This window comes from Podarcis muralis, chromosome 10 (assembly GCF_964188315.1).
Source record: "Podarcis muralis chromosome 10, rPodMur119.hap1.1, whole genome shotgun sequence".
NCBI lineage: Eukaryota > Metazoa > Chordata > Lepidosauria > Squamata > Lacertidae > Podarcis > Podarcis muralis.
In genome coordinates, this window is record NC_135664.1 from 20,009,840 (window position 1) to 20,036,678 (window position 26,839).

Sequence of the window (26,839 nt, forward strand, 5' to 3'; positions counted from 1 at the left end):
CTATGGACAATATGGATAGATACAAAATATTGACTATGACATAATATGCAGTTGAAAACATTGAGATTAGAACCCATGGAGGGGATGGGCGGAAGTCTCGAGAAATATCTTTATATGGATATGTATTTGGTTTTGTTATAAATTTATATCTGTAAAATCAAATAAAAATGATTTTTTAAAAAAGAAGAAGAAGACGACAGGAAATAGACAGTGCCAACTACCCAGGCTGTTGGAGAGATTGGGTGCCAAAGACAGCCTTGTTTCTTTTCCCCGTTGTGGAAAAGATGCCTTCTTCTGAAGATTGTTGCTGTTGTTTAGTTGTGTCTTCGTGACCCCATGAAGGTTAGCTCAACCATAGATACATTCCTGAAGAGGTAGCACCATGTACTTCTAGATGGCTTAGAAACTTTTGGTCTGAAATCAAAGCACCAGAAACAGTATGGGAACATAATGAGACATAGTTACAATAATGAGTAGAAATAGTTTATTCACTGAGCTTTGTAGTACAAATTAATCTATCTAAGATAAGGTGGGAATGCGCAAGAATTCAGATGCTTGCTCAAAGTGAAGGAGCCTTTGAGTGCTTTCCAGGTGAAAAGTGGTGAAGGCTTCAAAGGCATTCCAAACATGGAGACTTTGACCGCAATCTGAGTTGCCTACCTCTGCCACCACCTTCCGCTTTCAGTACCCAAACCTATCCTGAGGGATTGGGAGGAAGCACTAGAAGGAGCAGAAGAGAAGGCCAATCCGTGAATCTGGGATCATCTAAGGAAGCTGAATGGAGGGGGGTCTCAAGACAGATTCAAAGGAAGAGCTTTTTCATAAAACACATAATTAAACTATAGCATTTCTACCTCAAGGTGTAGCGATGGCCGCCATCTTGGACAACTTTAAATGATTAGTCAAATTCATTAGGAAGAACTTCCTGACAGTAAGAGCTGTTCGACAGTGGAATTTGCTGCCAAGGAGTGTGGTGGAGTCTCCTTCTTTGGAGGTCTTTAAGCAGAGGCTTGACAACCATATGTCAGGAGTGCTCTGATGGTGTTTCCTGCTTGGCAGGGGGTTGGACTCCATGGCCCTTGTGGTCTATTCCAACTCTATGATTCTATGATTCATGGAGGATAAGACTTTCAATGGCTGCACATTACCTCCAGCGTGTCTCTGAATATAACTTGCTAGGATACATGACTGGGAGAATGCTATCGAGCTCTTGTCGTGCTTGTGGGTTTTGGATAGGCCTCCATTTGGCCACTGGGGGAACAGAACGGAACTAGATGGACCTTAGGTCTGATCTAGCAGGTTTCCTGTTATGAAATCACTTTCAGATGTTTTATAGGAAGCAATTCATAAATGGAGTCAATAATAATAATAATAATAATAATAATAATAATAATAATAATATTCTCATATCTTTTTCTCACTGGGCCTTTTCTTGCCTGGAAGAAGAGGTAAGGCATAGTCTCAGGCCTCAATGGAGCACCTTTGTCTACCAGGGATTGAGATTAGGACTACATCTTGCTCTATCCATCATTTATGCCAGGAAGAAAGCCCCGGAGGAAAGGATGCACATAAATTTTCTGCCAGGAATTTTATAACTGGTTGTCCCAGGCCAAGTCTCTGGTTGAGTCCTGAGACTGTACACTACTTCATCTTCCCCTCTGTGCTCCTAAGTAAGGTTCTGTCAAGGACTGGCTGAATGACAAAGAGCGGTGGGATACACCAGCCCAAGAACCCCACCCCCCCAGGGATGACACAGAGGAGGAAGACTTAGACCCAGGACAGTGGTTGTGGGACACTGAGCACCAGTCTGTGGAAGGGACAAGCTGGGAGGTGATAGAAGCAGGAAGTTTCAGAAGAAGAAAGCCATTCCAGGACAGGGTTGGGTGCTGAGGGTCACAGTGTGAGCACAGACTCTGACAAGGAGGAGTCAAATGATGCTTTAGTTGCTCAGCAGCTGCCCAGCTCCTCTTCTGCTAACTCTCCTCCTTCACTGACACTCAGATCACATTGCTGAGCCAAACAGGCCCTGAGTGGGATCCTTTCCCCTCACCAGAGTTTTTGGCTGCTTGTGAGAGTCCCAAGGGAGAGGGCTAGAGAAGGAAGGAAAGAAGGACCAGATGCCAATCCCAGCAACATCTTCAACTAGGGCAGATTAGCCTAGATGAACTCTGTTGCGTTTTTATTTTTGTGAATAAAAGCTGATTTCACTTCACGTCTTGAGTCCTCTTCCTGACCTGTGGATGAACCTTCATTCCTGACAGCCCCTTGATAGGTTCTGGGCTTTGGGACGGAGGATGCAACAGCAGTTTGTGAGCAGGACGGCATTGTGCTTGCTCTTGCCCATAAGTATTTGAGTGGGGGTGACTAACATATGTGAGGATGCTCCCGCCTGAATATTCACAACCCCCATAAGATAAGTATGCCTGTTCCCACACCACTGTAATGGTCCCTACAGGACCACAACAATATCTCAGGGGCACCTCTGCCCCACTGCCCTCCGTGATCCTTACTTCTAAGTAATGCATTTAGAATCAAACGTGTTTCATATATCCTTTGGCTATGAGGCCGCTGGTTCTTTGCCACACATGGCAAAACACTTGCTATTGACTTTAGCAAACACCTGCTTCCCTTATGCAAGATCAGGTGGCAGAACAGCAGTCCACTGGAAGCTGAAGCATAAACAGTTATGCTAATATTTCTGGCTCCTTCACCCTCCCTTTCCTCTTTTTGATGATCTAAGAGCTTAGAGTGGCCTAAGAGCTTAAGAGTCTGTCGCTCCAAAGTCACCAGGGGACACAGAGCAGGCGGGAGAGCTGCCTAAGTACCCTTTATACTCCCTTCACACAGGGATAAAGCTGCTTGGTTGCTTGGGAAATAAAGGTCAAAAAGTTTAAGTTGTGTTATTTCAGACATTTCCATGGCAACAGGCTCGAACAAACGGGGCCTGAATGCAAAACTGAGGCATTATTTTAAACACAATATTAATGGTCCATCCCCCCATTTGCAGTGTAATGACGTCCTTCTTTCAAGAATGTGCTCATTGTTGCAGCATTTGGGTTCCAGATCTGGGCTTCTTAAATCCTGCAGCCCATGGGCCCAGCGACAGTCCCAGATTTACAGAAGCCATCCCAGTTTCTGATTTGATCCCGGAATGTCCAGCTTTTCCTTAGGACACCCCTATTTTCATTGAAGAAATGGTGGGGGGTATGGAATAGGACACCCCCAGGGCTTTATTCCAGCCAGAACTCACTGGAACTCAGTTCTGGCACCTCTCAGGTGGGCACCATTGCCATTATAAGAGAACAAGGGAAGCTTTCATGGTGAGTTCCGGCCCCTCTTTTTCTAGAAAAATTGCACTGAACATCCCTATTTTCTGGAGAAATGTTGGAGGGTATGGAATAGGATGTCCCTATTTTCTTCTGAGAAATGTTGGAGGGTTTGGCCAAAACCAACTTTCTTCCTGTAAAATAGCTTTCCCCAATCTGGTGTCCTTCAGACTACAAAACTCTTACTGTCCCTTGACATTGGCCATGTTAGATGGAACTGCTTTGGAGTTCTGTTCCTAAACATATGGAAGGCACCAGGTTGTGGAAGCTCATTGGATGGGACAATCACTATTGAGGAGAATGTAGCACTGTGTGGGTGAGGAGTTACTAATTTCTTGACATTTCTGTTGAAATAAGCTGTCCCCAGCCTAGACAGCAAGCTCAGAATCTGAGATCTTGACCAAATAATATGAAAGGCTAGCAGAACTTCTCCACCCTCCAAGCCCCGATTTGCACCCAATCCAGCCTTCTTTAGCCCCAAACATGCTATCTGCAACTTTTTGTAACTTACTCCTCCAGACCTGTGTTTCCTCCAAAGTCTTTGCCTATCTTCCCCCGTATTTTTGTTTGTTTTCCCTTTTAACATAGATTACTTATTGATCCTACTTCAGCCATTGTCACCTGGAAATAATCTAATCTCTACAATGGCAGAGAAGAAGCATGACAAAACTGAGATGGCCATGGACAGGGAGTTACAACTTGTTAGCCAACCTCTTGACATAACACCTTGTGGAAACAACTTTTACACTATTTCTGCCATGTGGCTAGGTTTAAACCTGTGCTAATGCTGCTGCTGTTCCTGTTTCCTTTCTTTCAGTTTTCTTCTCTCTCTCAATATTAGTTAAATTTAGAAAAACTGCACTAACTGAATATATCTAAGTAAATGAGTAATGGCAATCGATTTTCATTTTCTCCTTGACATCCTTGGCGACTGAGATGGGCAGATAGCACAACAATGTTTTCAAAATGTGCAGACATGCCAAAAAGCGAGCAGTTAGGTCTTCTCCGTTCTGATTCTCCTTCTTAGCCTCCCCTCAAAACTATTGTGTGAATTAGTCAATATAAGCTGTAGCGATAACTTGAGTGGGAATAGATTATGGCAGCTTTCAGCAACCTGGGACTGTCCAAATCTGTGGTTCCCACAGGGGCCAATTCGATTTTTAAGGGGGGCAATTGGAGAATGAGTTATTAACAGTTAATGGCCTTTTAGGCTTCCTCCATGCGAATAGTTCACTTTTTGAATAATAAGAATTATATGTCACAGGGGGCGGGCTTCAGGATTTTAGAGATTCTTAGGCGGGGCATGGCCAAAAAAAGGTTGGGAACCACTGGTCCAAATGTTTTGGTCAGCAATTAGTTGCCTCTTTCCGGGCTGTACTACTTCAGAATTTAGGTGGTGTCTGCATGATTGAGTATTTTTCTTTATAGTTTAAGAAAATTATTCCCTGAACCCAGAACCATAGCTATCAACCGTCCCTTATTTGGCAGGAAAGTCCCTTATTACTGTGGCTGTGTCCCGCTGCTGTCCCTTATTGATGATGTCCCTCAAATTTCCTGGGTTTCAACGGAAGCAGCTCCTCTCCCTCCCTCCCTGCCAGTCAGGGAGGAGGGAGGCTCCAACTGTGTTGCTTGCCTGCGTTGCTCACCCAATAAGGAGTCTAAGAATGACTGGGGGGTGGAGCTTGCATGCCTTGTGCCGATCAAATCGGCTGCGTTGCCTGGGGACTCGCTTTTGCTCAGCGCTTCCCAGCAGAGAGGTGACGGTGGTTTTCCTTGCTGCATCCCCTTTGCTGGGTTGCTGCGCTGTGGGAACCACTGCTTGAGGCTTCATTTGGCTGCTGGCTGGGCTTTCTGCCTTTGGCTCGGAGGGGCTCAGAAGTTGAACATACCTGTGCTGGGAAAATCCCTTATTTTGGCTGCTGATCCCTTATTTTAGAGGCTGCTGGTCCCTTATTTTCAAATCTGTAAGTTGACAGCTATGCCCAGAACACTTGATAAAAAGGAAAGGTTTCCAATCTAACTCTCCCCTCCATGCTGTTTTTTAATATGCGGGGATTGTTTTTTGCCCTTGGGTGAGCTTTCTATCACAAGAACCTTCAACTGCAGTCAAAGGTGGTATGTTCCAGATAGAGCTTCACTATAACATCTGCTGTTTCTGTGATCTAAATCTAACGGACAGTTGGTCCTTCTCTAGCCCATACTGGGAAGTTCACACATTTTTGTTTTCTGTGTGGGCAACATACAGAGCATCTATCATGCTACTCACATCTTACGTAGGAATGAAATGGTACAACCATCTTGGGTTTTGTTTTTAGTAGAAAAATAATTGTTTTCTGTTCTTGTCGGGAGGTTCGAAAGGTCAGCCAAGGAAGACTTCAGGGGTGGTGTAAAAACATGCCTATTATGGGGAACTTAAACTTAGAAAAACTCTTATTGCCCTTCTGGTAGGCTGAGAGGTTAGGGTGTGTGTGTGTGTGTGTGTGTGTGTGTGTGTGTGTGTAAAAAGAGTATATAAGTGAAGCTAGCAAGCAGAGACAGTTGCTTGGGAATTCAATAAAGCATTTTAAAATCCCAAGAAGAAGCCAGGACAGAGAGTGTTACAGAGGCACCAAACTCCAGGGATAAAAGAAGTTGGGCCAGAAACTGCACTGCTATTAGACTAGGATGAGCTGAAATTGTGTTATTGGCTTAGGCAGGAAAGTGCCTAGATAGAAAAAAGGATTTTTCTATGCTACTTTCATATCCAAATTGCTTATTAGAGTTAACTGTATGGAAAGTACCTTCTAATCTTATGTTGCTTTCTTTCTTTTCCTTTTCTCTCGCTTTCTCTTTCTTCTCTTTCCTTTCCTTGTCTTTTCTTCCTTCTGACTTTGTTCCGTCTTAGAGGCAGAGGGCCTTCTCGGTAGTGGCGCCTGCCCCATGGAACGCCCTCCCAGCAGATTTCAAGGCAATAAGCAACTATTTTACTTTTAAAAGACTAGTGAAGGCGGCCCTGTTTAGGGAAGTTTTTAATGTTTGGTGCGGTATTAGTTTTAATATTCGGTTGGAAGCCACCCAGAGTGGCTGGGGAAACCCAGCCAGATAGGAGGGGGAATAAATAATAAATTCTTGTTATTATTAAAGTAGCTATTTTTTCTCAGTATATCATAAAAAAGATCCTTTGTAATGGGAATGTGTTTTTGTACATCTTTGAGTCAGTATCGATAAATAGATTTTTTTTATAAAAGGAAAAGGAAGCGCCTTCCAATCAAAGAAGAGGAATTGCAGATTTCTGCGAGAGGGAATTGATTGGCAAAGTCATTGTCCCGATATTTTATGATAAGCCATTATCTTTAAAAAGAACAATTACCAAACTGCATGGATGATACAGTCTTTGCTGGCTTCTGGTTACAGCAGCCAGGGAGTGCAACCTCTATATAATACCTTATTACCTGGTATTGGCAGTAGATATCTCCATCATAAAACCTGTATGTCAACCTCCCATTTTGACATTTTGCTGACCACTGTCAGTTGACGTAATTAAGTTGAGCTACCAGGAACATTGATCTAACCCAAAATGGCAGCTGACATGTCCCCAGCTATAATCCAGATCTGGAAAAAAAAAGTTTTGGCTCAGACTCTCCCCGACAGCAGATCCAATTAAACCAAGGGCTGAAAAATGTTCCATCAAGTTTATACCTTTTCTGAATTTTGCTCTGATTAAGGGAACATTGTTCTCTTTCCTGTTTATTCATCCTTCTTTATTACCTTTTCCCTCTTGAACTCCTGATTACTCAACACCTAAAGCCTCTAATATGCTTGTGTTGTTTATTCCCTTTAATTTGTTAAATGCTTCACTGCTTCTCAGGCAATGGATGTGAAAACTCAGTCAAAGCAACCCAAGGACTGCTTCTTTCCCAGCAGAGACTGGATGGCTGGCCAGATCACAGAATTTTAGATTTAGAAGGGACCCCAATGATCATCTAGTCCAACCCCCTGCAATGAGGGAATACGCAGCTGCTCCGTATGGGGATCGAACCTGCAACCTTCATGATCAGTGCCACATTCTAACCAACTGAGCTATCCACACTGACATGCATCAGCTAGCTTTCTATCAGGTTTCATATTGTCGCTCTTCCACATTAATGGAACTAGATGCTAATAAAGCCATACCAAAGGCTGCCACCGAAAATGACACAAACAGCCTTCGTGTGTTTTTCACATTTTGTGTCCTTTCCCCCCCTCATTCAGCAGCAGTAGTACTGAAAAAACCATTTCAACTTTCTCTTTGATTTTATTATTTCCCAATTGCCCTCTGCGCATCAAGATGGGCAGTATCAAAACATCCCTCGTAGCTCATGTTTTGTTTCATTTTCCTAGCTTAAGGCATTCCTCTTACGATACGGTTCAGTGTACTGTATCAGATAATGAATGAATCAGGGAGTGAAAGAGCATTTTATCTGGAAAGATCGCAGACATTGTTCAAGTGTGTGGAACATTTCTCTTGACCCATGAGAAAAAGGAGGCTGGGCAAACTGTCGTCGATTTAGCTCTGGCAGCCGCAAATTTATTTTTTTCTCCTTTTGTCTGTTTAGTACCAAAATGTGCTGGGATGAATCATAGAATCATAGAATCATAGAGTTGGAAGAGACCACAAGGGCCATGGAGTCCAACCCCCTGCCAAGCAGGAAACACCATCAGAGCACTCCTGACATATGGTTGTCAAGCCTCTGCTTAAAGACCTCCAAAGACGGAGACTCCACCACACTCCTTGGCAGCAAATTCCACTGTCGAACAGCTCTTACTGTCAGGAAGTTCTTCCTAATGTTTAGGCGGAATCTTCTTTCTTGTAGTTTCGACCCATTGCTCCGTGTCCACTTCTCTGGAGCAGCAGAAAACAACCATTCTCCCTCCTCTATGTGACATCCTTTTATATATTTGAACATGGCTATCATATCACCCCTTAACCTCCTCTTCTCCAGGCTAAACATGCCCAGCTCCCTTAGCCGTTCCTCATAAGGCATCGTTTCCAGGCCTTTGACCATTTTGGTTGCCCTCCTCTGGACACGTTCCAGTTTGTCAGTGTCCTTCTTGAACTGTGGTGCCCAGAACTGGACACAGTACTCCAGGTGAGGTCTGACCAGAGCAGAATACAGTGGCACTATTACTTCCCTTGATCTAGATGCTATACTCCTATTGATGCAGCCCAGAATTGCATTGGATGGTGGCTGTTGAGTGAAATATGTAGACAATTTCCTTATATATCATCAGGCTGATTTTTCAAGAATTGTTTTTTTAGCTGTACTTTTAGATTGGCCACCTGCATGGATTCATATATAATTTTTGTCGGGCCTCAGAGACAGGCCACACCAAAAACCTGATTCCAACACAGGTGGAAAGAGAGCCAAGCCTGATCAGCAGCATCTCCTGAAGAGATTGAGGGGAGTAGCAAACTTAGATGGTTGGATTTTGTAGGGCACGGTTTGCCAGTACCTCCAACAGCACCCACAAAAGAAAAGATCCCCTCAAAACTCCACGAGAGCCTGCTTTCTCTTCCTGCTCGGTTTCTGTTTGACCAGACTCAGCCTCTCCTACATTGAATTATGACCCTTAAAACATGGCAGATGATGCCCCCCCCCCCCCGTGATGGGGCAGCAGATGAGGCGGGAGGAATGCCCACTCTATTTTGTGGTCCTGTCTCTTTCCCTGCTCTTTCCGATGTGGCAGCCATTTTGTGTTACGCAACACACACTCCATGGCAGCCATTTTGTGACTGGCACCCTGAGGGGTGCCAACTTGAATAAAAAATGGGGGGGGGGCAGGTAAACGTCGCCCTGCATAATGTGGTGTGCACACACCTTTGAATGGCAATGGCCATCAACTGGGGCGGGGGAGCTGTTATGTATTGAAGTGCTCGCCCTGGCCACCAGGGGTATTGTGTATATAGTTTTCACTCAGGTCCACGTCAGTTAATTTAGGCGGGAAACCCTGGGGTGTTGTTGTTACAATGCTGCTACAAAAGCAAGCCGGCTGAGCTGTTCAGTTCAGTTCCAGCTTACTTATAAAGAACTACTTGGATAAATCTCTGTGTCATCTGCTTTGTCAACCCACTACTTGATAGGAGCCCTCTCAAATATTTTATTGGGGGGGGGGGAGTGAAGTGACCTCGGCCCCTAGGAGTTGGCTCCTATGGGTGCCCGTGGTGATTTTCTTCAAAATTCCAGCTGCGCCAATTGGTCCCAAATGGTTGGCGACCCCTGTATGTAGATTCAGGTTGGTCTTGATTAGTCCATGGGGTGATCTGCCAGTATGCAGGCTGAGGTATTATTGGGCCGTATTCTGCTTTGGCGTCACCTTTGCACTGCAGCACTTAAGCAGCATTTATGCTGTGAAACAGAGCAGCTATTTCACAACCCTCCCCTCACCCCCAGTAAGTCTATTGCATTTTCATTGCTGGGAAGATGAGGTTTGACTGTTGGAGAAGGCATTGTCAGGGGAGGCCGTCTGGTGTGTTGGGTGTTAAAAAGTAATTTGACCACTGCCAGAGGCGGCTCTTTGGCCGTAAAGCTTGTTTAAAGTTCATCTAAGTGTGGCAAACATTCCTCTCTGCACTTTCATGGGTTTTGGAGAAGAAAAGGACCTGCAGTAATAAAATAGAAAACAAGATGTAAAGTCTAGCTTCTGCAGCATAGCATTTTGTGAGCAAACAAGTCCTGGAATAAATAGGATGCATTAACATCTCTCACAGATTTTTGTTCCTGTTGCTGAGGATTTGTTTTCTTCGAAATTCAAATCACACTTTAGGCAGGGACACTTTTGCCGTGTGGAAGCTTAAAACTTTTACATCTCCATTTGATGCACATCTGTTGCGAAAATTGCAGGCGAGGACTCGGGAATGAGAAATGCAGAACGATTTTGGCCGTTTGTAAAAGTCGAAAACCAAACGGATTTATTGTTTGGCCTCTCTCTGCATTGCTACACCTGGGAAACATCTAGTGTAGGAACGTGTGCCATTCTGGAAATGGGTGACAAGCTGATCAGTGCTATATCTCACTTTAACATCTTGCAGAACAAAACAGCCTAATCGTGATGGCCATCTGAAAAACAAATAGTCAGCTCTTATGCCTTTTTGCTACCCTCTGATGAGATCCAGCTCGCCTACCAACCTCTCTCTACTAAATGAATATGACAGGAAAGCAGATCAGGGCAGGTCTGTCTGGAGAATTCCTCAAGACCCACACTCACTGCATAAGTTGATAATCTGAAATTTAGTACCCTCCAAGTGTTCCGATTTTCCAGTCCCGGAATTACGAAAACCATCCCAGCTTCTGATCTGATCCTGGGATGTCCTTATTTCCCCCGCCAGTGCCACTCCTGCCACAGTTAAAGAAGAGGGTGAGCCGGTGCTTATTCTGAATGGTGGCAGTGAGGGAGCATCGACTTGCCTCTCCATGGTTGCTGCTGCTGCCTCCCCACAACCTTGGGCAGTTCATGCCAGCCTCTGGAGAACAGGCAAGAAGAGTTTGGATTTGATATCCCGCTTTATCACTACCCTAAGGAGTCTCAAAGCGGCTACCAATCTCCTTTCCCTTCCTCCCCCACAACAAACACTCTGTGAGGTGAGTGGGGCTGAGAGACTTCAGAGAAGTGTGACTGGCCCAAGGTCACCCAGCAGCTGCATGTGGAGGAGCGGAGACGCGAACCCGGTTCACCAGATTACGAGTCCACTGCTCTTAACCACTACACCACACAGGCAATGGGGAGACAAGGCTGCTGCCACAACCCCATGTGATGCACCAGCTCTGAGGGGCAGGCAGAGGGCAGGGTCACTCTGGCCAGGGGCAAAGGGGGAACAGAGTGGAGCATGAGGAATCTTGATAATTTATTTTTAAAATGTTTGGTGAGTCCATGTCTAATCTTGCCCCTTTCTAAAATATATTCAGTGGTGTGTATTTTTCTTTTTATAATTTGAGCAAACCGGTCCTTAAATACCTACATTGGCTCCCAGTACATTTCCAAGCACAAGTCAAAGTTTTGGTGCTGACCTTTAGAGCCCTAAATGGCCTCGGCCCAGTATACCTGAAGGAGCTTCTCCACCCCCATCGTTCTGCCCAGACACTGAGGTCCAGCTCCGAGGGCCTTCTGGGGGTTCCCTCCCTGTGAGATGTGAGGATCTGAGGGAATGTGAGGAAACCAGGCAGAGGGCCTTCTCAGTAGTGGCTCCTGCCCTGTGGAATGCTCTCCCCTCAGATGTCAAGGAAACAAAACTCTCTGGCTTTTAGAAGACAACTGAAGGCAGCTTTTAATGTTTGAATTTTTATTCTGTGTTTAGTTTCTTTTGGGAGCTGCCCAGATCATAGCTGTCAACTTTTCCCTTTTCTTGCGAGGAATCCTATTCGGAATAAGGGAATTTCCCTTTGAAAAAGGGAAACGTTGACAGCTATGCCCAGAGTGGCTGGGGAATCCCAGCCAGATGGGCAGGGTATACATAATAAAAAAATTATTATTAAAATATAATCTGGAGTAAGAGGTTTTCTCAGAAGAGTGGAGGGTGCTGTGTCCCTGACGGGAAATGTTCTGCAGGAGGTGGGGGGGGCAGTAAATGCAGGGTCGAGAAGGTCAGTTGGGGAGGGCAGAAATGTCTCTATTTTCAACTCTGGAATGTTGGAGGGTGTGAAATTTGTCGATAAAAGAGCATGCAAATATATTCACAAATAGTTCCAAAGGTTAGTCTTGCTAAGCAAAGCTCCCTCTCAGATGTGCACGTATCTTTTGACATTGATCTTTTCAGAGAGATGTTGGCAAGACACGCTTGCTCTCACTTCCTGGATCTGTGAAATCTTGCCATTCCTACTGCAGATGCAGTCCTTAATGTAAAACCCATTTACGGGGGAAAATATATATTAAGGTTGCTGGCGATTCCCAGCAATGAATCATGCTGAGAGTTCCTTGAGGTGCAGTTATCTTTATTGTTATGGAATAGAGGAGGACACACGTGGATTATTTTGGCCACTAAGGCCCCTTTTAATGGCTATATATATCTGCCAGGGCCATTAACACATCACATTGTAGTCTCTCTAGCTTTATTAGAATTAACGAAGTGATCCTATGGAGGGGTGAAGATTGCTTGGTGGAGAAGCTGCCAGTTCATAAGCCCTGCCAGCTCACACCAGCCAAAGTTTTTAAAGCATTGATTTAAGCCAAGCACATGAACGTGAAAATCCCAGTTTCTCATTTTGTTCTAGCCTTACATTAAGTTCCTCACATTTCTGCATCAGTCTTGGGGAGGGGAAATTTACATTCTCATGGAAATCTGCCAGATTTTAGTGCACATTTTCCCCAATATACATGTTAGTTGTTGTTTTTTAAATACATTTTTATTAAATTTTCACTTTAAACAACAAACAATAAATTTCCATATTCATCTACACAGCTCATTTTCCACAGGTCTGCTAAGCAATGACTTCCCAACCTCCCGGCCACAGGCTTTCTTTTTCAATCTACATCTCACAGTTTCCTCTCCTTTCCACAAATCCATGTTGTAAGATTTATTTCAGTCCTGCTAATGTCTTCAAACTTCTACAGTTATTACTTATATAGTCAATAAATTTACTCCAAACTCTTTGGAATTTTGATTCTTCCTGGTTTTGCATCTTGCAGGTTAGTTTTGCCAGTTCCTCATAATCCATCATCTTCATATGCCACTCCTCCGACGTTTGTAACTCCTGTAATTTCCACTTTTGGGCTAATAATGTTCTCGCCGCAGTCACTGCATACATAAATAGTCTTTGATCTGCCTTTTGCAGTTTGCAATGAGGGTGTGGGTGGGCCAATATACACATTAGTTAATGCAATTTTGCCTGGTGTACACATTTTTGCAAGTAATTTCCCTAGCACAATGCATTTTAGGTGTTATTTTTCATGACTATATGCATTTGATTGGGTTGGAGAACTGCAAACACCAAATTCAGAAGAGTGCAAATTTCAAAGAATAGCTGTGCTTCATCTTGCACATTACTTCTGAAAGTGAGAATAAGGTAGGTTCACGTTAAAATATGAATGGAACCATATATCTCCCCCATCCATAGCATAGGTGCATCTAATGAAGTTGGAGGGCCATCTGCCATAGATGTGTTAGCTGAGATTCCTGCATTGCAGTGGGTTGGACTAGATGACTTTTGGGTCCCTTCCAACTCTACAATTCTATGATTCAATAATAATAATAATAATAATAATAATAATAAATTTTATTTGACTTTTATTTGTTGCCCACCCTCCCCGGCCAAAACCAGGCTCAGGGTGGCTAACACCAAATATATAATACAGTGGTACCTCAGGTTAAGTACTTAATTCGTTCCAGAGGTCCGTTCTTAACCTGAAACTATTCTTAACCTGAAGCACCACTTTAGCTAATGGGGCCTCCTGCTGCTGCCGCGCCGCCGGAACATGATTTCTGTTCTCATCCTGAAGCAAAGTTCTTAACCCGAGGTAATATTTCTGGGTTAGCGGAGTCTGTAACCTGAAGCGTATGTAACCCGAGGTACCACTGTACATTAAAAACACAAAATCAAACAATTGGTTAAAATACAGTTCCAAATCACATTTAAAATCAGAATAAAATTAAGTGGGAGTCCACAAATCACAATCGTAGGGGTAAGGAAATCTTCACCAGGAAATGAATAACTTGCCCTCAGAGTCTACGCTCAGCTCATTGTTTCTCATGGCCAGGTTTGATTGGGAGACTAGCAAAGCAAGGCACAAACTGGCAACAAGTCCCTGCAGCAACTTTGTTGTCACATCTCTCCAAACAGAACCAGACTGGATAACTTCAGCCATGCCATCAAGACTCATTCAGTTCCACATCTGTCAGTGTGATACTCCATCACCTGTCAGAAATACCCGTCTACTCTGTCTATGTTGATCAACAGGACAGGCTTTATGCAAGATCCTAATATGAATGCACACAGGCCAGACATTTTTTAAAAAGATAATATTCAGAAAACTGTGACATGGCATTTTGCTGCCAGCCTTGACATCACCATCATTCAACAACAGCATCTGAAAGGAGAGCTCCAGCATGAAGCCACAGAATTGGTATTCATTAGCACTTTTGATATAATGGAACTGGGGTTCAGAAGAGACTTTGGCCACATTCTCAACAAACACTTAAAGTGCTATGATACCACTTTAAACAGTTATGGTTCTCCACCCCAATAATTCTGTGAGTTCTGGTTTGCTTGTACATCTCACTAATTTTTAGTACATTCTACTAATTTTATACATTTCATTAATTTTACAATCATTTTGACATTTCAAAACTTGACTTCCTCCTCTTTCTGAGGTTCCTTAAATTTATATTTAATATCTTCTGCATATCCAAATTAACCTAATTTGCTCATTTATTCATCTTCTTAAAATATATACTCTTATGAAACTGCAGGCTCTTACAATAATCCTGCCAATGTTTTTATCTGTTTACAGTTTATCTGTAAATATTCAATAAACCATTTCCATTCTTTTATTTAAAAAAGTTTGTTATCTTGATTTCTTATTCTTCCAGTAAGTTTTGCCATTTCTTCATATTCCATAAGTTTTTGTATCCATTCTTCCTTTGCTGGGACTTCTGCTTCTTTCCATTTTGGGGCAAGTAACATTCTTGCCGCTGTAGTAGCATACATGAATAAGTTTCGATACAATTTAGTTAGTTCTGTCCCTATAATTCCCAAAAGAAATTGAGAATTACAAAGCTACAATTTCCAGAGCTGTTTAACAATCAATATCTCTGCCCGAGGAACTCAGAGAACTGTCACCCTGTGAGTGGAATAGTGGGGTCTCCCAACGACTCTCAGCACCTTTAACAAACTACAGCTCCCAGAATTCTTTGGGGGGAAGCCATGATTGTTTAAAGTGCTATCATAGTGTCTTAAATGTAAAGTGTGAATGTGACCTAGGAGTTAGTCTGGCTTTGAGGGGTGGGAAGCATTGCCCCACTTTAAGCATTTTGGTATTGATTTTGCAAGGACTATTTTGTCAGAAAGAGCTCAGAATGTGTCACACTGACTGCATTCTCCCTGCATGTATAAACTTAATATGAAAAGGTAAAGGTAAAGGACCCCTGACAATTAAGTCCAGTCACAGACGACTCTGGGGTTGCGGCGCTCATCTCGCTTTACAGGCTGAGGGAGCCGGCGTTTTGTCCGCAGACAGTCTTTTCAGGTCATGTGGCCAGCATGACTAAGCCACTTCTGGAGCAATGGGACTCCGAAACCAGAGCAGCACATGGAAATGCCATCTTCCTGCCACAGTGGTACCTATTTATCTACTTGCACTGGTGTGCTTTCGAACTGCTAGGTTGGCAGGAGCTGGGACAGAGCAACCAGAGCTCACCCCATCGTGGGGATTTGAACCGCCCACTTTCTGATCAGCAAGCCCAAGAGGTGCAGTGGTCCGGCTAGGCTAGGACCCTTTTCCTCTAGACTTACGTATGGAGGGGATCTAGAAGCACCCAGATGTGAGCACACATACCCACTCTGAAGCGGTGCAGTTCATGCAGAGGTTAACTTTCCTCAATGGAAATCAGAGCAGAGTATTTCTGAAAGGCTCAGACAGCAAACATGAGGATATTTCCATGTATTTTGCTCCATGCATCACTACAGTTTTCAAAGATATAAAAAGGGATGATTTTTTTAATAAAAAAAAAAAACTGCAGAAATATTGAGACGGCTTGGTAGAAAAGTTTTTTGTGGTTTCAGATATCTGAGGCCACAGAATTACTGTTCACCTCACCAGATGGATGACCTGCTCAAATTATGTTGGGGTGAGGAACATAAAAGGCTTTCCAGCCTTATGACAGCTCATATCTGACCTCCTAAGGCTTTTGCCCCAGACAGCAGAGCTGCCATGTGGTAACTTATCTATGGCCAGCTGTTCTGGGAGAAAGAGGTGGCTGGGAGACTTCTATTATTATTATTTCCATAGCCCTAGATGATTTTCGGGGGATTTGAGACGGATGCCACATATGCCAGGAATTATTGCCTCAGAATCCCCAAAAGCCAAGCCAAAGATTTAAGATTTCTTTCCAACACGTCCATCAGATCTGTTCGGGCCTCTTCCCCTCCATGCAAATATTTTTGGATGTGGGATGATTTACTGTTCAAACCAGCTGAGGCTAACTAGCTGCAGTTGCCATCTGGCCAACTTTAACCCAGCCTGAAATGGGCTGTGTGTGTTTGTTTTAAATCTTCTGGCTGCATCTTTTTAAAACATAGGCAGAAGAGACAACCTATCTGTAGCTCATAACCACCGCTTATGACACATGAGCAGGGCCGGATTCAGGTTTGATGAGGCCCTAAGCTACTAAAGGTAATGAGGCCCTTTATATGTCCAGCTGTCCTTGTAAACAACCAATTGTCACTGTTTTTTGTGTTGAATGTATGCTATATGGTAATTTATGGACCTCATAGGTATCTAAAGCCATTCACACATAACAAAATATGTATTTTATCAAAGTGCATCCAGGTTTTTTCCTTTACATTTTTTGGGGGGCCCCAAGAGAATGGGGCCCTAAGCTATAGCTTGTTTAGCTTATATGTAAATCCGTTGCTGCATGTGAGTTGAAAAGGAAAATGAGCAGATCAGCTTCTTTCCAAACCTTCTGCACAATAAATCAGTGGGATGGATTCACATACCTCCAGGTGGTGCCAAACTACAACTCCCATAATCCCTGGCAGTTGGCTGTGCCTGCTGAGGCTGATGGGAATTGCTGTTCAGCAAAACCTTGAAAGCCAAAGGTTTCCCGCAACTGATATGCAGTGGTGCCCCGCAAGACGAAATTAATTTGTTCCGCAAGTTTTGTCGTCTAGTGAATTTTTCGTCTTGCGAATTATTTAGACAAAGGAAACAAAGTCGCGAGACGTTTTCGTCTTGCGAAGCAAGCCCATAGGGAAATTCGTCTTGCGAGGCAACTCGCAAACGGAAAAACCTTTTGTCTAGCGAGTTTTTTGTCTTGCGAGGCATTCATCTTGCGAGGTACCACTGTACCTGCTTAGGGGCAAGTTCAGTCTTGTTGTTGGCATCTGTCTGGTGTGCGCCTCCAGGAATGAAGTCAAACCACTGTGCTAGCAGCACCAAAGTGACCTCTCCAGGGTGCAAGCCTGGGCAATTTGTATGGAGGTCTTGGGCTGTCGAGACAACACGACCCAACCCCCAACCTTGCTGATGTGGTCCAAAGGAAGCAGACCAATATGTTTGGCACCAGATTGGATGCAGGAGTTGATGGAAGGAGACATACAAGGTACCATCCAACTGTCTTAGGGCATCCTCTCTGGATTTTTGCAGGGCTGTCAGCCAATGCCCCCAAACAGTCAAAAACGAAATCAATTGAAAAGACTTTAAAACATGAGATAGACAAGGGTCCTTGATGCCACCAAGGGGAGTGCCTGAAGGTCTCATGGGGTTCATGGATGCCACGATGGGGGTCCCAGGTATATAAAATGAACTAGTCCACATATCCTGTCCATATTTGAAGTGAACTGTCTGTACTGCTATAAACCAATGCAAGCTAAAGCACTTTGCCCCCCTCTACATGTTATTTAGGGTCATCCTGCCAACTTAGAAGTACAGACCAGTCACAGAATATGAGGAAACCTTTATAAGAGGTGAGGATTACAGGGAGACCTGCAATTAGAGAGGCCAATAAAATTCCAGTTTGCTCAGACAAGTTTTCCATTCTACGAAATGTGGCTCTTTGACCTTCTAAGAGCAAAAGGTAGAAGGCAAAAATATATTTGTGCATTTGGCTCATCACTATTATTACTATAGGGTTCCTCACCGTTTCAGTGGAATTGTCTGTGCAAGGAACCTGTATAAATAATTCCTCTGAAAGCATGGGGAAGCTGAGCCTAATAATGACTTGCTCAAGAAGATGAGCAGGAAGTCAGCCAGAAAACCTGTATTCCCTGTCTGTTCTGTGATGCCACCCAGGAACCTATAGCTATCTCTGTGTATATCTCTACAGAGGGAGAAGCTGCATTGTGCAAGGCTATTCTTGAGCAAATGTGAGTTTCATTAATGTGCAAGCACAACGCTAGATTGTGCAGAGATATAGGGAATGCTATTCCAGGAATGTCTCAGGAATGACTCCCAAGTATTTGCCTGAAAGTCTCAGCAGAGCTACATGCATGCAAGTTCCTGTGTATAGTTCAGGAACTATAGAAAAACCAGTATCTCTCACTGCTTGTACAGTTTTATTTGAAAAGACTCAGTTTCACATCTTGGAAATAGGAACAGGGCTTGCAGTCCAAATCCATCTCCCCTGAATTCTCTGAAGGTCTATCTGCTCACCCAGGAACAATTTCACTGCACTTCCAGGCCACTAAAAGTTTGTGCGTTTCGGTGCAGATGCCTGAAATCTTCGTGCACAAGCTTTTTGTACACCCCCCCCCCTGCTTTAGATTCTTTGTTTTCATTCCCCATGATTGCAAATTACTATCTAATAAAAGAGTCCTCTCTAGGTTTCCAAGAACTGAACCATAGCAAAGGAACCCATTCATTTTCTATTCTGTTTTGACACTCCAAAATTAATGCTGCTATATCAAAATTATACAGAGGAACCTGTTACACAATACATTGCTGAGTTCATTCATTGTGACAGCAAGTAAAACAGCTCTGGAGAGAGGAAAGAGCAGTGTGATCTAGGTTACAGTCTCTGCTTTGCATAAGCAAGATTTCCCCCCTCTTTGGTGCCAACTTGTTTGCACAATAGCTCAAATTGGTACAGACAGCCCATTAGATTTTTCATATCACCAGGCTAATAGGAATCTAACTTTAGAAACCTTCTTATAATCTGGGGGATGGGGAGTGAATAGTTTAGTGTAGACATTTTCATTACCTGTTGACAATTTATACTAGCCACAGAATTGTGATCCTCTAAAAAAATATTTCGAAGGCAAAAATCTCTTTATTTCCCTACATTCTGCTCTAATTGGCTGCTTGGGTTGGCCTATCCTAGGAATGGAAATGTTCTATGAATGATATGCTGTGATTTCATTCCCACATCCACATTATAGGTTTAGCACTGGGAGACTAATGCAACAACAAACCACGTAGCAACAAATTGTTACCAGGAAAAAATACTGTTACAAGAACAAACAGTTCCTCCTTCCATTCTGCCTTTCTTTGAACATAAGGGGAGGAGTTTAGAAGCTTTTGGTTATTGTTTGTGGTAAACCATAGACTGCTATTTTGTTCAAAGTGACAGACTATGGTTTCCACTAACTTTTCCATAGTTTGCCTTCAAAACCAGATTCCAAACCATGGTTTGATCCTGATTTGACTCCTAGCTTGAGGGTGACCAAAGGTTAGCACAAACCACAGTTTCTGGCATTCTGATGAAATGGCAAATTAGGAGGCGAACTAAATCACTCAAACATGAAGGAAGGGAAAGAGGAAGAAGGAATTATTTGAGCTCAAGCCTTGCTGCTAATCATTCTTGGAATAGTAAACCATGGCTTGTCTTTATGTCTGAATTAAGTGTGATTTCCCAAAGTAACATAGTTAAGCAAAGCCATTCTTTTAGTGTATTTCTATGTACATGAGTTTATAATTTTTCAACCAGCACACTAGAGATATTTCCTTTGGAGGGATGCAGATAATCACTAAACACATGCATCTATTACCATGACTAAGAAAACATAGATTGGAAATTCTCATTGCAAAATGCTTTCTCTTTCACCTTCTTCAGATATTCTTATGGTAGCCAAAGCTATGAGTTACAGCTATGAGTGATAATATAGGAAGAGCCAAAATGTTGCATAGAGATCCCACAGAAGCCTTCGGCAAAAGACATGTTTGCTGCCGATGGCACAACCACCACCCACATTAATCAGAAGATACCAGTAAGACATGTAACAAAGTGTTGCAGTGTACCTCTGAACAAGGAAGGATTCAAAGAGTTTCCTCTGAGCCAGGAAGAGAGCAGGAGTATCTGTTTGACCTGGTGCCCGGGTTCAGATAACCTCACAAAGCAGGGAATGGGCTCCCCATGTTGTAAGGGTGTTTGAGGGTGGCAACGAGGAACATTTCGTCATAATTCTCTGAGCTGCGGAATCTGCTCTGGTCTCAGGTAGACTACAAGGGCAGTCACTTTCTATCTTGTGTGTGCGTTTGACCACTTATGGTGGTTGGATTTTATCTACTTCTTCATAACTGAGGGTTCTCCCTGGTATGTCGTGCCTTGTACGACACTGGCTTTCATCTCATAGTGACTGGCACAGGCCACTCAAGTTCAGTGCTGGAGTAATGTTGACATACCCTCCCGTATTTCTCCAATGAAAATAGAGACCTCCCCTCCGACATTTCTTCAATGAAAACAGGGATGCCCTATTCCATACCCTCCAACATTTCTCTGACAAAAATAGGGGCACTTGCGGGTGGCGCTGTGGGTTAAACCACATAGCCTAGGACTTGCTGATCAGAAGGTCGGCGGTTCGAATCCCCGCGACGGGGTGAGCTCCCATTGCTTGGTCCCTGCTCCTGCCAACCTAGCAGTTCGAAAGCACATCAAAGTGCAAGTAAATAAATAAGTACTGCTCCGGTGGGAAGGTAAATGGCGTTTCCGTGCGCTGCTCTGGTTCGCCAGAAGCGACTTAGTCATGCTGGCCCCATGACCCAGAAGCTGTATGCCGGCTCCCTTGGCCAATAAAGCAAGATGAGCGCCGCAACCCCGGAGTTGGCCATGACTGGACCTAATGGTCAGGGGTCCCTTTACCTTAAGGACCAGCAGGACATTCCGGGATCAAATCAGAAACTGGGATGGCTTCTGTAAATCCAGGATTGTCCCTGGAAAATAGGGACACTTGGAGGAGCTGCGTTGAATATTTCTCACATAGAATAACTAATTTTATTTTGATAGGAATCTTAAACACTTTTGCCTTTATCCATAGATATGAAAGATCTGGGAATTGAAGTGACCAATTCAGGCAAATATAACTAGTAGCGATGGCTATCAACCCGGATGACTTTGAAAGAGGATTAGACAAATTCATGGGAGGACAGGCAGGCAGTGGCGGCTAACCCTGCTGGCTATGTTCTTATGGCTCAGTGCTAGCTGCACCAGCAGAAAAAGGGTAGAGGATAAATTGACAAAACTACCGCGCAAGTGTTGGCAGCGGGTCAATTTACAGCAAACGTGTAAAACTTGGAGTGCCAGCTTCACCCTCCACAATATGATCAGGGGATGTTAAATATTGTCAAGTATCAAAGTCAAACAACAAACTGAAATATCATCAGATGTGCTATTGCTATGAAATATTCAGTGAATATCCTGCAAATGTTTGAAGATGAAGAGAACATCTGGCAAATGTTTGACATCCTGGTTTGCAGAGAGAATTTGGGGAAGCAAATTCATTACAGCTGTGGGTTGGGAGAGCGTAACATGAAAAGTGACTGTAGGTGTTTTTCGGTTCACACCAAAACTGAGGGAATGGCGTTTAAATACTGCCAGCAATGGCTGGATCTACGCCGACCTGTTCAGTGTTATTTCCCATTATTAGAATATTATTAGATATGTTGTTCTAAAACATCACAGGGCATACTTGCTAATTAAAACGTCTTTTACCTTTTCCCTCCCGTCAAATGTACCCAGGTAAGATCCTCCCCCTATAGTGTGAGCAGGGTGGTTCCTCCCCCTACCTGGCCTGATCACCTTGGCAACACCTCCCCAGCCGGATTGGGCAACTGGCTGAGGTAGGCGGAGCCCTCCAAGTATCCCACCTGGGGAAGGCAAAGCCAAGCCTGTGCTAATAGGAACTGCATAGGGTCCAGGGGGCTTCGCGCGACCACGCAAAGGGCGCCCCCGTTTAATGTGGGGAGTGGTCATTCCCATTATTAGACTAATATTAGATATGTTGTTCTAAAAGATCACAGGGCATACTTATAAATTAAAACGTTTTTTACCTTGTCCCTCCCATCAAATGTAAGTAATACCTGGCCACAACATTTTCCAAAACACTGTTTCTTTCCCAGCTGCTGGTCGCTGTTTGCTCTGCTCCACCCTCTGGTGTTACATTTTAATCCTCCCTCCCTCCCTGCTCGAATACCATAGGAGGGGGGGGGGGTCAGAGTTTGAATGCAGTAAAGAAAGGTAAAACACTACATAGGGACATATGAGCACTGTTTCACCGATACAGTCATAACTCGGGTTAAATATGCTTCAGATTGAGCGTTTTCAAGGAACGTGTTACTTCCAGGTTTCACTGCTCGCACATGTGCAGATGCTCAAAATGATGTTATGCACATGCGCAGATGCAGCGAACCGTGCAAGTGCTGATGCGGGTTGCGTTCACTTCAGGATGCTAACGAGGCTCCAGAACGGATCCCGTTCGCAACCAGAGGTACCACTGTATAGCTGCATAAAACAATTAACAACAATAAAAACAACAACAACAATTTATTACTTTCCCTACCCACTCTGGGTGGCTTCCAACAGGAGATTAAAAATACATTAAAACATCAGTCATTAAGCATTAAATTTATTAAGCATTAAACGATAAAAAAGCAAGGTGCATTGTGCACGTAAAAAGTAGGGCGTCATGTGTCCATGTACATTAGCAAAACCATTCCTTAACACCTCCTTAACGTTAAAAACCGTGAGTGTAGACCCACCCTATATACAGTGAAAACATTGTGGCTTGGATGCATGCTGAAGGAACTGCATGACTGTGTAAAACAGTGAGCGTAGAATCGCCCAGAATGGTACAACATGAGGAAGGGACTTTGGGTTGAGGCTTGTGGCATCGTTCAGAGCCCTTAATACACTGCAGGATAAAAAAACCCTCTCTCTCTCTCCCCCCCGCCCCCCGGCACCAACATCCTTGGCCCATGACCTTTCATGATCACGGGAGTTGGCAGTATGTGTCTGAATATCAGTTGTTGGGAGAGTTCTCTTGTGCTCAGGTCCTGCATGTGGGTTTCATGTAGTCACTGTGAGAACAGGATGCTGGACTAGAAGGACCATTGGCCTGATCCAGCAGGTGATAATAATAATAATAATAATAATAATAATAATAATAATAATAATAATAATTTATTATTTATACCCCGCCCATTTGGCTGGGTTTCTCCAGCCACTCTGGGCGGCTTCCAATGGAATATTAAAATACAATAACCTATCAAACATTAAAAGCTTCCCTAAACAGGGCTGCCTTCAGGTGTCTTCTAAAAATCTGGCAGTTGTTTATTTCTTTGACATCTGGTGGGAGGGCATTCCACAGGGTGGGTGCCACTACCAAGAAGGCCCTCTGCCTGGTTCCCTGTAACTTGGCTTCTCACAGTGAGGGAACCGCCAGAAGGCCCTCGGCACTGGACCTCAGTGTCCAGGCACTTATGTTCTTACATTGAAATCCGAAATCATCCGAAAGACCACTCGTACAATCTGTCCTGAGCAGGACTGGTCAGGTTAAGATGCTAATCCTATTAGCCTTGCACTTGTCTGGGTCATTGCAAACTACTGCAGCACAAGGAAATGGCTACCCTGGCTGGAATGGGCACTTAATCAAATTAATTAACTTTTTCACTTCCCACTGCTTTTTGTACTCACTGCCGTACATTTCCTTCAGAGGAGCACGAGAAGTTCAGCAGTACAAAAGAATATTACATCAGCGGCTATGGTTGGCAAGTAGTCGTGGGTCAGTGAGGTTGCATGTTTGCAGGGTAATTAAAATCTGGATCAACTGGCAGGCTGATCCAAAGTTTGATGACTGAAGCACAACTGATTCTGCAATGCATGACTGAGGGTGGGGAGAGTAGACTAGCAAGATGAGGAAACTGAAATCAGCTGACTGGCATCTCCTTTAGTTTGGGGTACTTGCCAGGGATGGTTTGTACAGTTTCTTTTTCTAGTTGTTGAACAAGATACATAGGCAACAAATCTACGTGACTCCCACATTTAAAAACTGCAAAGCGTGAAGCGTTTCAAGGATTGAAACCCGATATAATAATTAATTGTACAGAGGGCATGCTTCATGGGACTGATAAGAGTTATAGTTCAGCAGCATCTGCAGGACCAAATGTTCCCCACTCCTTATTAAGGCATGTCCAAAAACTTTGTCAGACTCTTCTTCAGGTTGGATCAAATATAAATACGAAGTGGGCTGTGGCCTTCTGGGTCAAGTGCAATGGAGTGCATGTGTGTGTTTCTTGGGGCATGGTAGGAAAAAAAAACCTCAGGGCCTGCCATGGCGTTGTTTCAGAAATGTCGAAAATGTCATTTCAGAGTTAGAACAGAAAGTTCCCTTTCATGACTCCAGAGAATTTCTGCATTGGGATGGGATTGCGATATATGTGTGGAAGGGGCCCATGCCACAAGTTTGTGTTGTCTGAGTCCCTAAACTATGACTCCCATCATCTCTGACCATTGACCATACTGGCTGAGTACAACAACATCTGGAGGACCACAGATTAGCCCGCGTTTCCCAAACTTGGGTCTTCAGTTGGTTGTGGACTACAACTCCCATCACTCCTGACCATGGGTCCTGGCAGCTGGGGATGATGGGGATTGTAGTCCAAAAACAGCTGGAGACCCAGGTTTGGGAAACCCTGGGTTAGCGGGTCCAGTTTCATAGGCTGGCTCCAGGTCTGAGGAGGTCTTGAGCAATGTGTCCCTCTTCTCCTCTTCTGTCAGTTGGCTGTGGTGAGCAGGAACATTCCTGGCTGCAGTGACAGTATTCCAAGCAGGGTTGGGCACCTGGGTTTAGCCACCATTTGATTTCCTGGCAACTCCTAAGAGGTTAAGCGTGTTGTAGGAAATGGTGACTCAATTCAGCTGCAGGAAGAGGGCAGAACAATGGGGCTGCACCTCCAGGAGGCCCTGGGTGCTGATGCCAGTCCTATGCTTTCATCATAGCAAGACGATTCCTGCACATCATGGGGATATTTTGATTGACTCAGCATTTCTGCCATCCTAGCATGCTTCATACATTACTCAGACAGCTGAACTCTGCGCTCCCCAGGCTACAGTTAAAAATGGGACCTGTCAACAAGCAGCAGGGTGAGAAAACACATATAGACATGGGAAGCAGCTAAAGACTGCCACATTATTATTTTTCATAGATAAAAAAAGTGCAGAATCGCACACGCCGGCCAGTTTCTCTTTTGACTTGAAATGTTCATTTTGCGCTTCTCAGAAGTACATGAAGGTAAGAAGAGGGCAGGAGAAGCTCTGGCCTGTAATGGCGCCTACCTGAGAGGTCCTGTGACTGCACTCCGGCACAGGTCACAACACTGTTGTGGTTCAGAGGCATCCAAGAACACTGTGCTTAAATTATCCCTTTCTCACCACTCACAGTAAGGAGGAACACCGGTATGGTGCTATCAGAGTACGAAGCAAGAGTTCTGAACATTTCCTTTCAGGTCACTTTCCACTGTACTTCTGAATTTAACCAAAGTAGCTTTGAAACTTGAACAACCTCCTCACGAGGTCTCAGGACCCAGAGAACACACGCCCTACCCAGCTTGTCTTCAGGGTTCATGAAAGGGCAGGGTGAAGAAGAAGGCTTCTCAACATGGCCTGGGTGGGTTCCTAGATCTCCTCCTGGTATAATGGAAGAATAAAAAAAGAGTGCAGTCAGAATAGAAAGTATTTCATATCTTCTCTGGGAAAGGCACCTCTTATCTAATGGTAAGACACTAAAACAATCAAGAGCTATATTTATTTTTAACTTGGCTTGACTGAAGGCTCTGTTGCAAAGGCTAAAGGTGATAGTTTGGAGAAATATTAATCAGACACTTCTACTTAAGGTTCGATCTCTCTTTTCCCTTTTGGTTTATGGTTTCCACAGAAAAGAAGAGCCTGCAGCCCACCGCCATGAAGGTCATCAAAACACTCTTGGTCTACCGACGTTTTCTTCTCATCGTCTTCACTCCCCTCCTGCTTCTCCCATTGCCTCTCGTCATCAGAACCAAAGTAAGTGAATAATAACTGCTGCCCTACATCTTTATGTTTCCAAAGCCTCACTGAAATGTTTCATCTTCCTCTCAGTTATTTTTTCCCCTCAGATTGGTCTCTTCACAAAACTCTGCTGCGCGATACAGATTGAAAGTGATTAAAAAAATCACAGAGAATCTTCCGCAAAGTCTTCCTGGTGTGTTCTTAGCAGATAAAATGGATAGGCTGTCACCCAGACAGTTTTAAATATTTTAAACATTTCACTTCCGTACCAAACCCTGGACACTGTCAGGAGTATAGCTTTAGTGTGCTTTGTCATTATAGATATGTACAAGGTGTCAAGAAGATCTATCTTTTAATTGCCTTTTTAATTTGAGAGGGAGAATCTGTGGCTAGCTTTATGGGAGATATAATTTCAGTAATGACAGTTACTTGCTGCAGTATTTGGAGAACTGGAACAAGAGAGGGAATGTCAACATTCCCAGCTGAATGGAATGAAATAATTGATAGGCTGATAATCAGTTACGTTCTTGCTATCATTTGCTCCATTGCTCTGCATTATACATTTAAACCGGTGCCATACCAGTTTAAA

The 26,839-nt window shown here is 43.8% G+C and overlaps 1 protein-coding gene across 1 annotated transcript in view; it reads left to right on the top strand.

The window, feature by feature from the left end:
- Positions 1-26,839, top strand: part of SLC13A1 (solute carrier family 13 member 1) — an 85,236-nt gene that overhangs the window by 9,751 nt on the left and 48,646 nt on the right. Inside the window, exon 2 of the mRNA XM_028746955.2 lies at positions 26,141-26,265. Within this exon, the coding sequence (XP_028602788.2) occupies positions 26,167-26,265 (99 nt within the window). The 5' untranslated portion in view covers positions 26,141-26,166. The remainder of the gene's footprint in view (positions 1-26,140; positions 26,266-26,839) is intronic.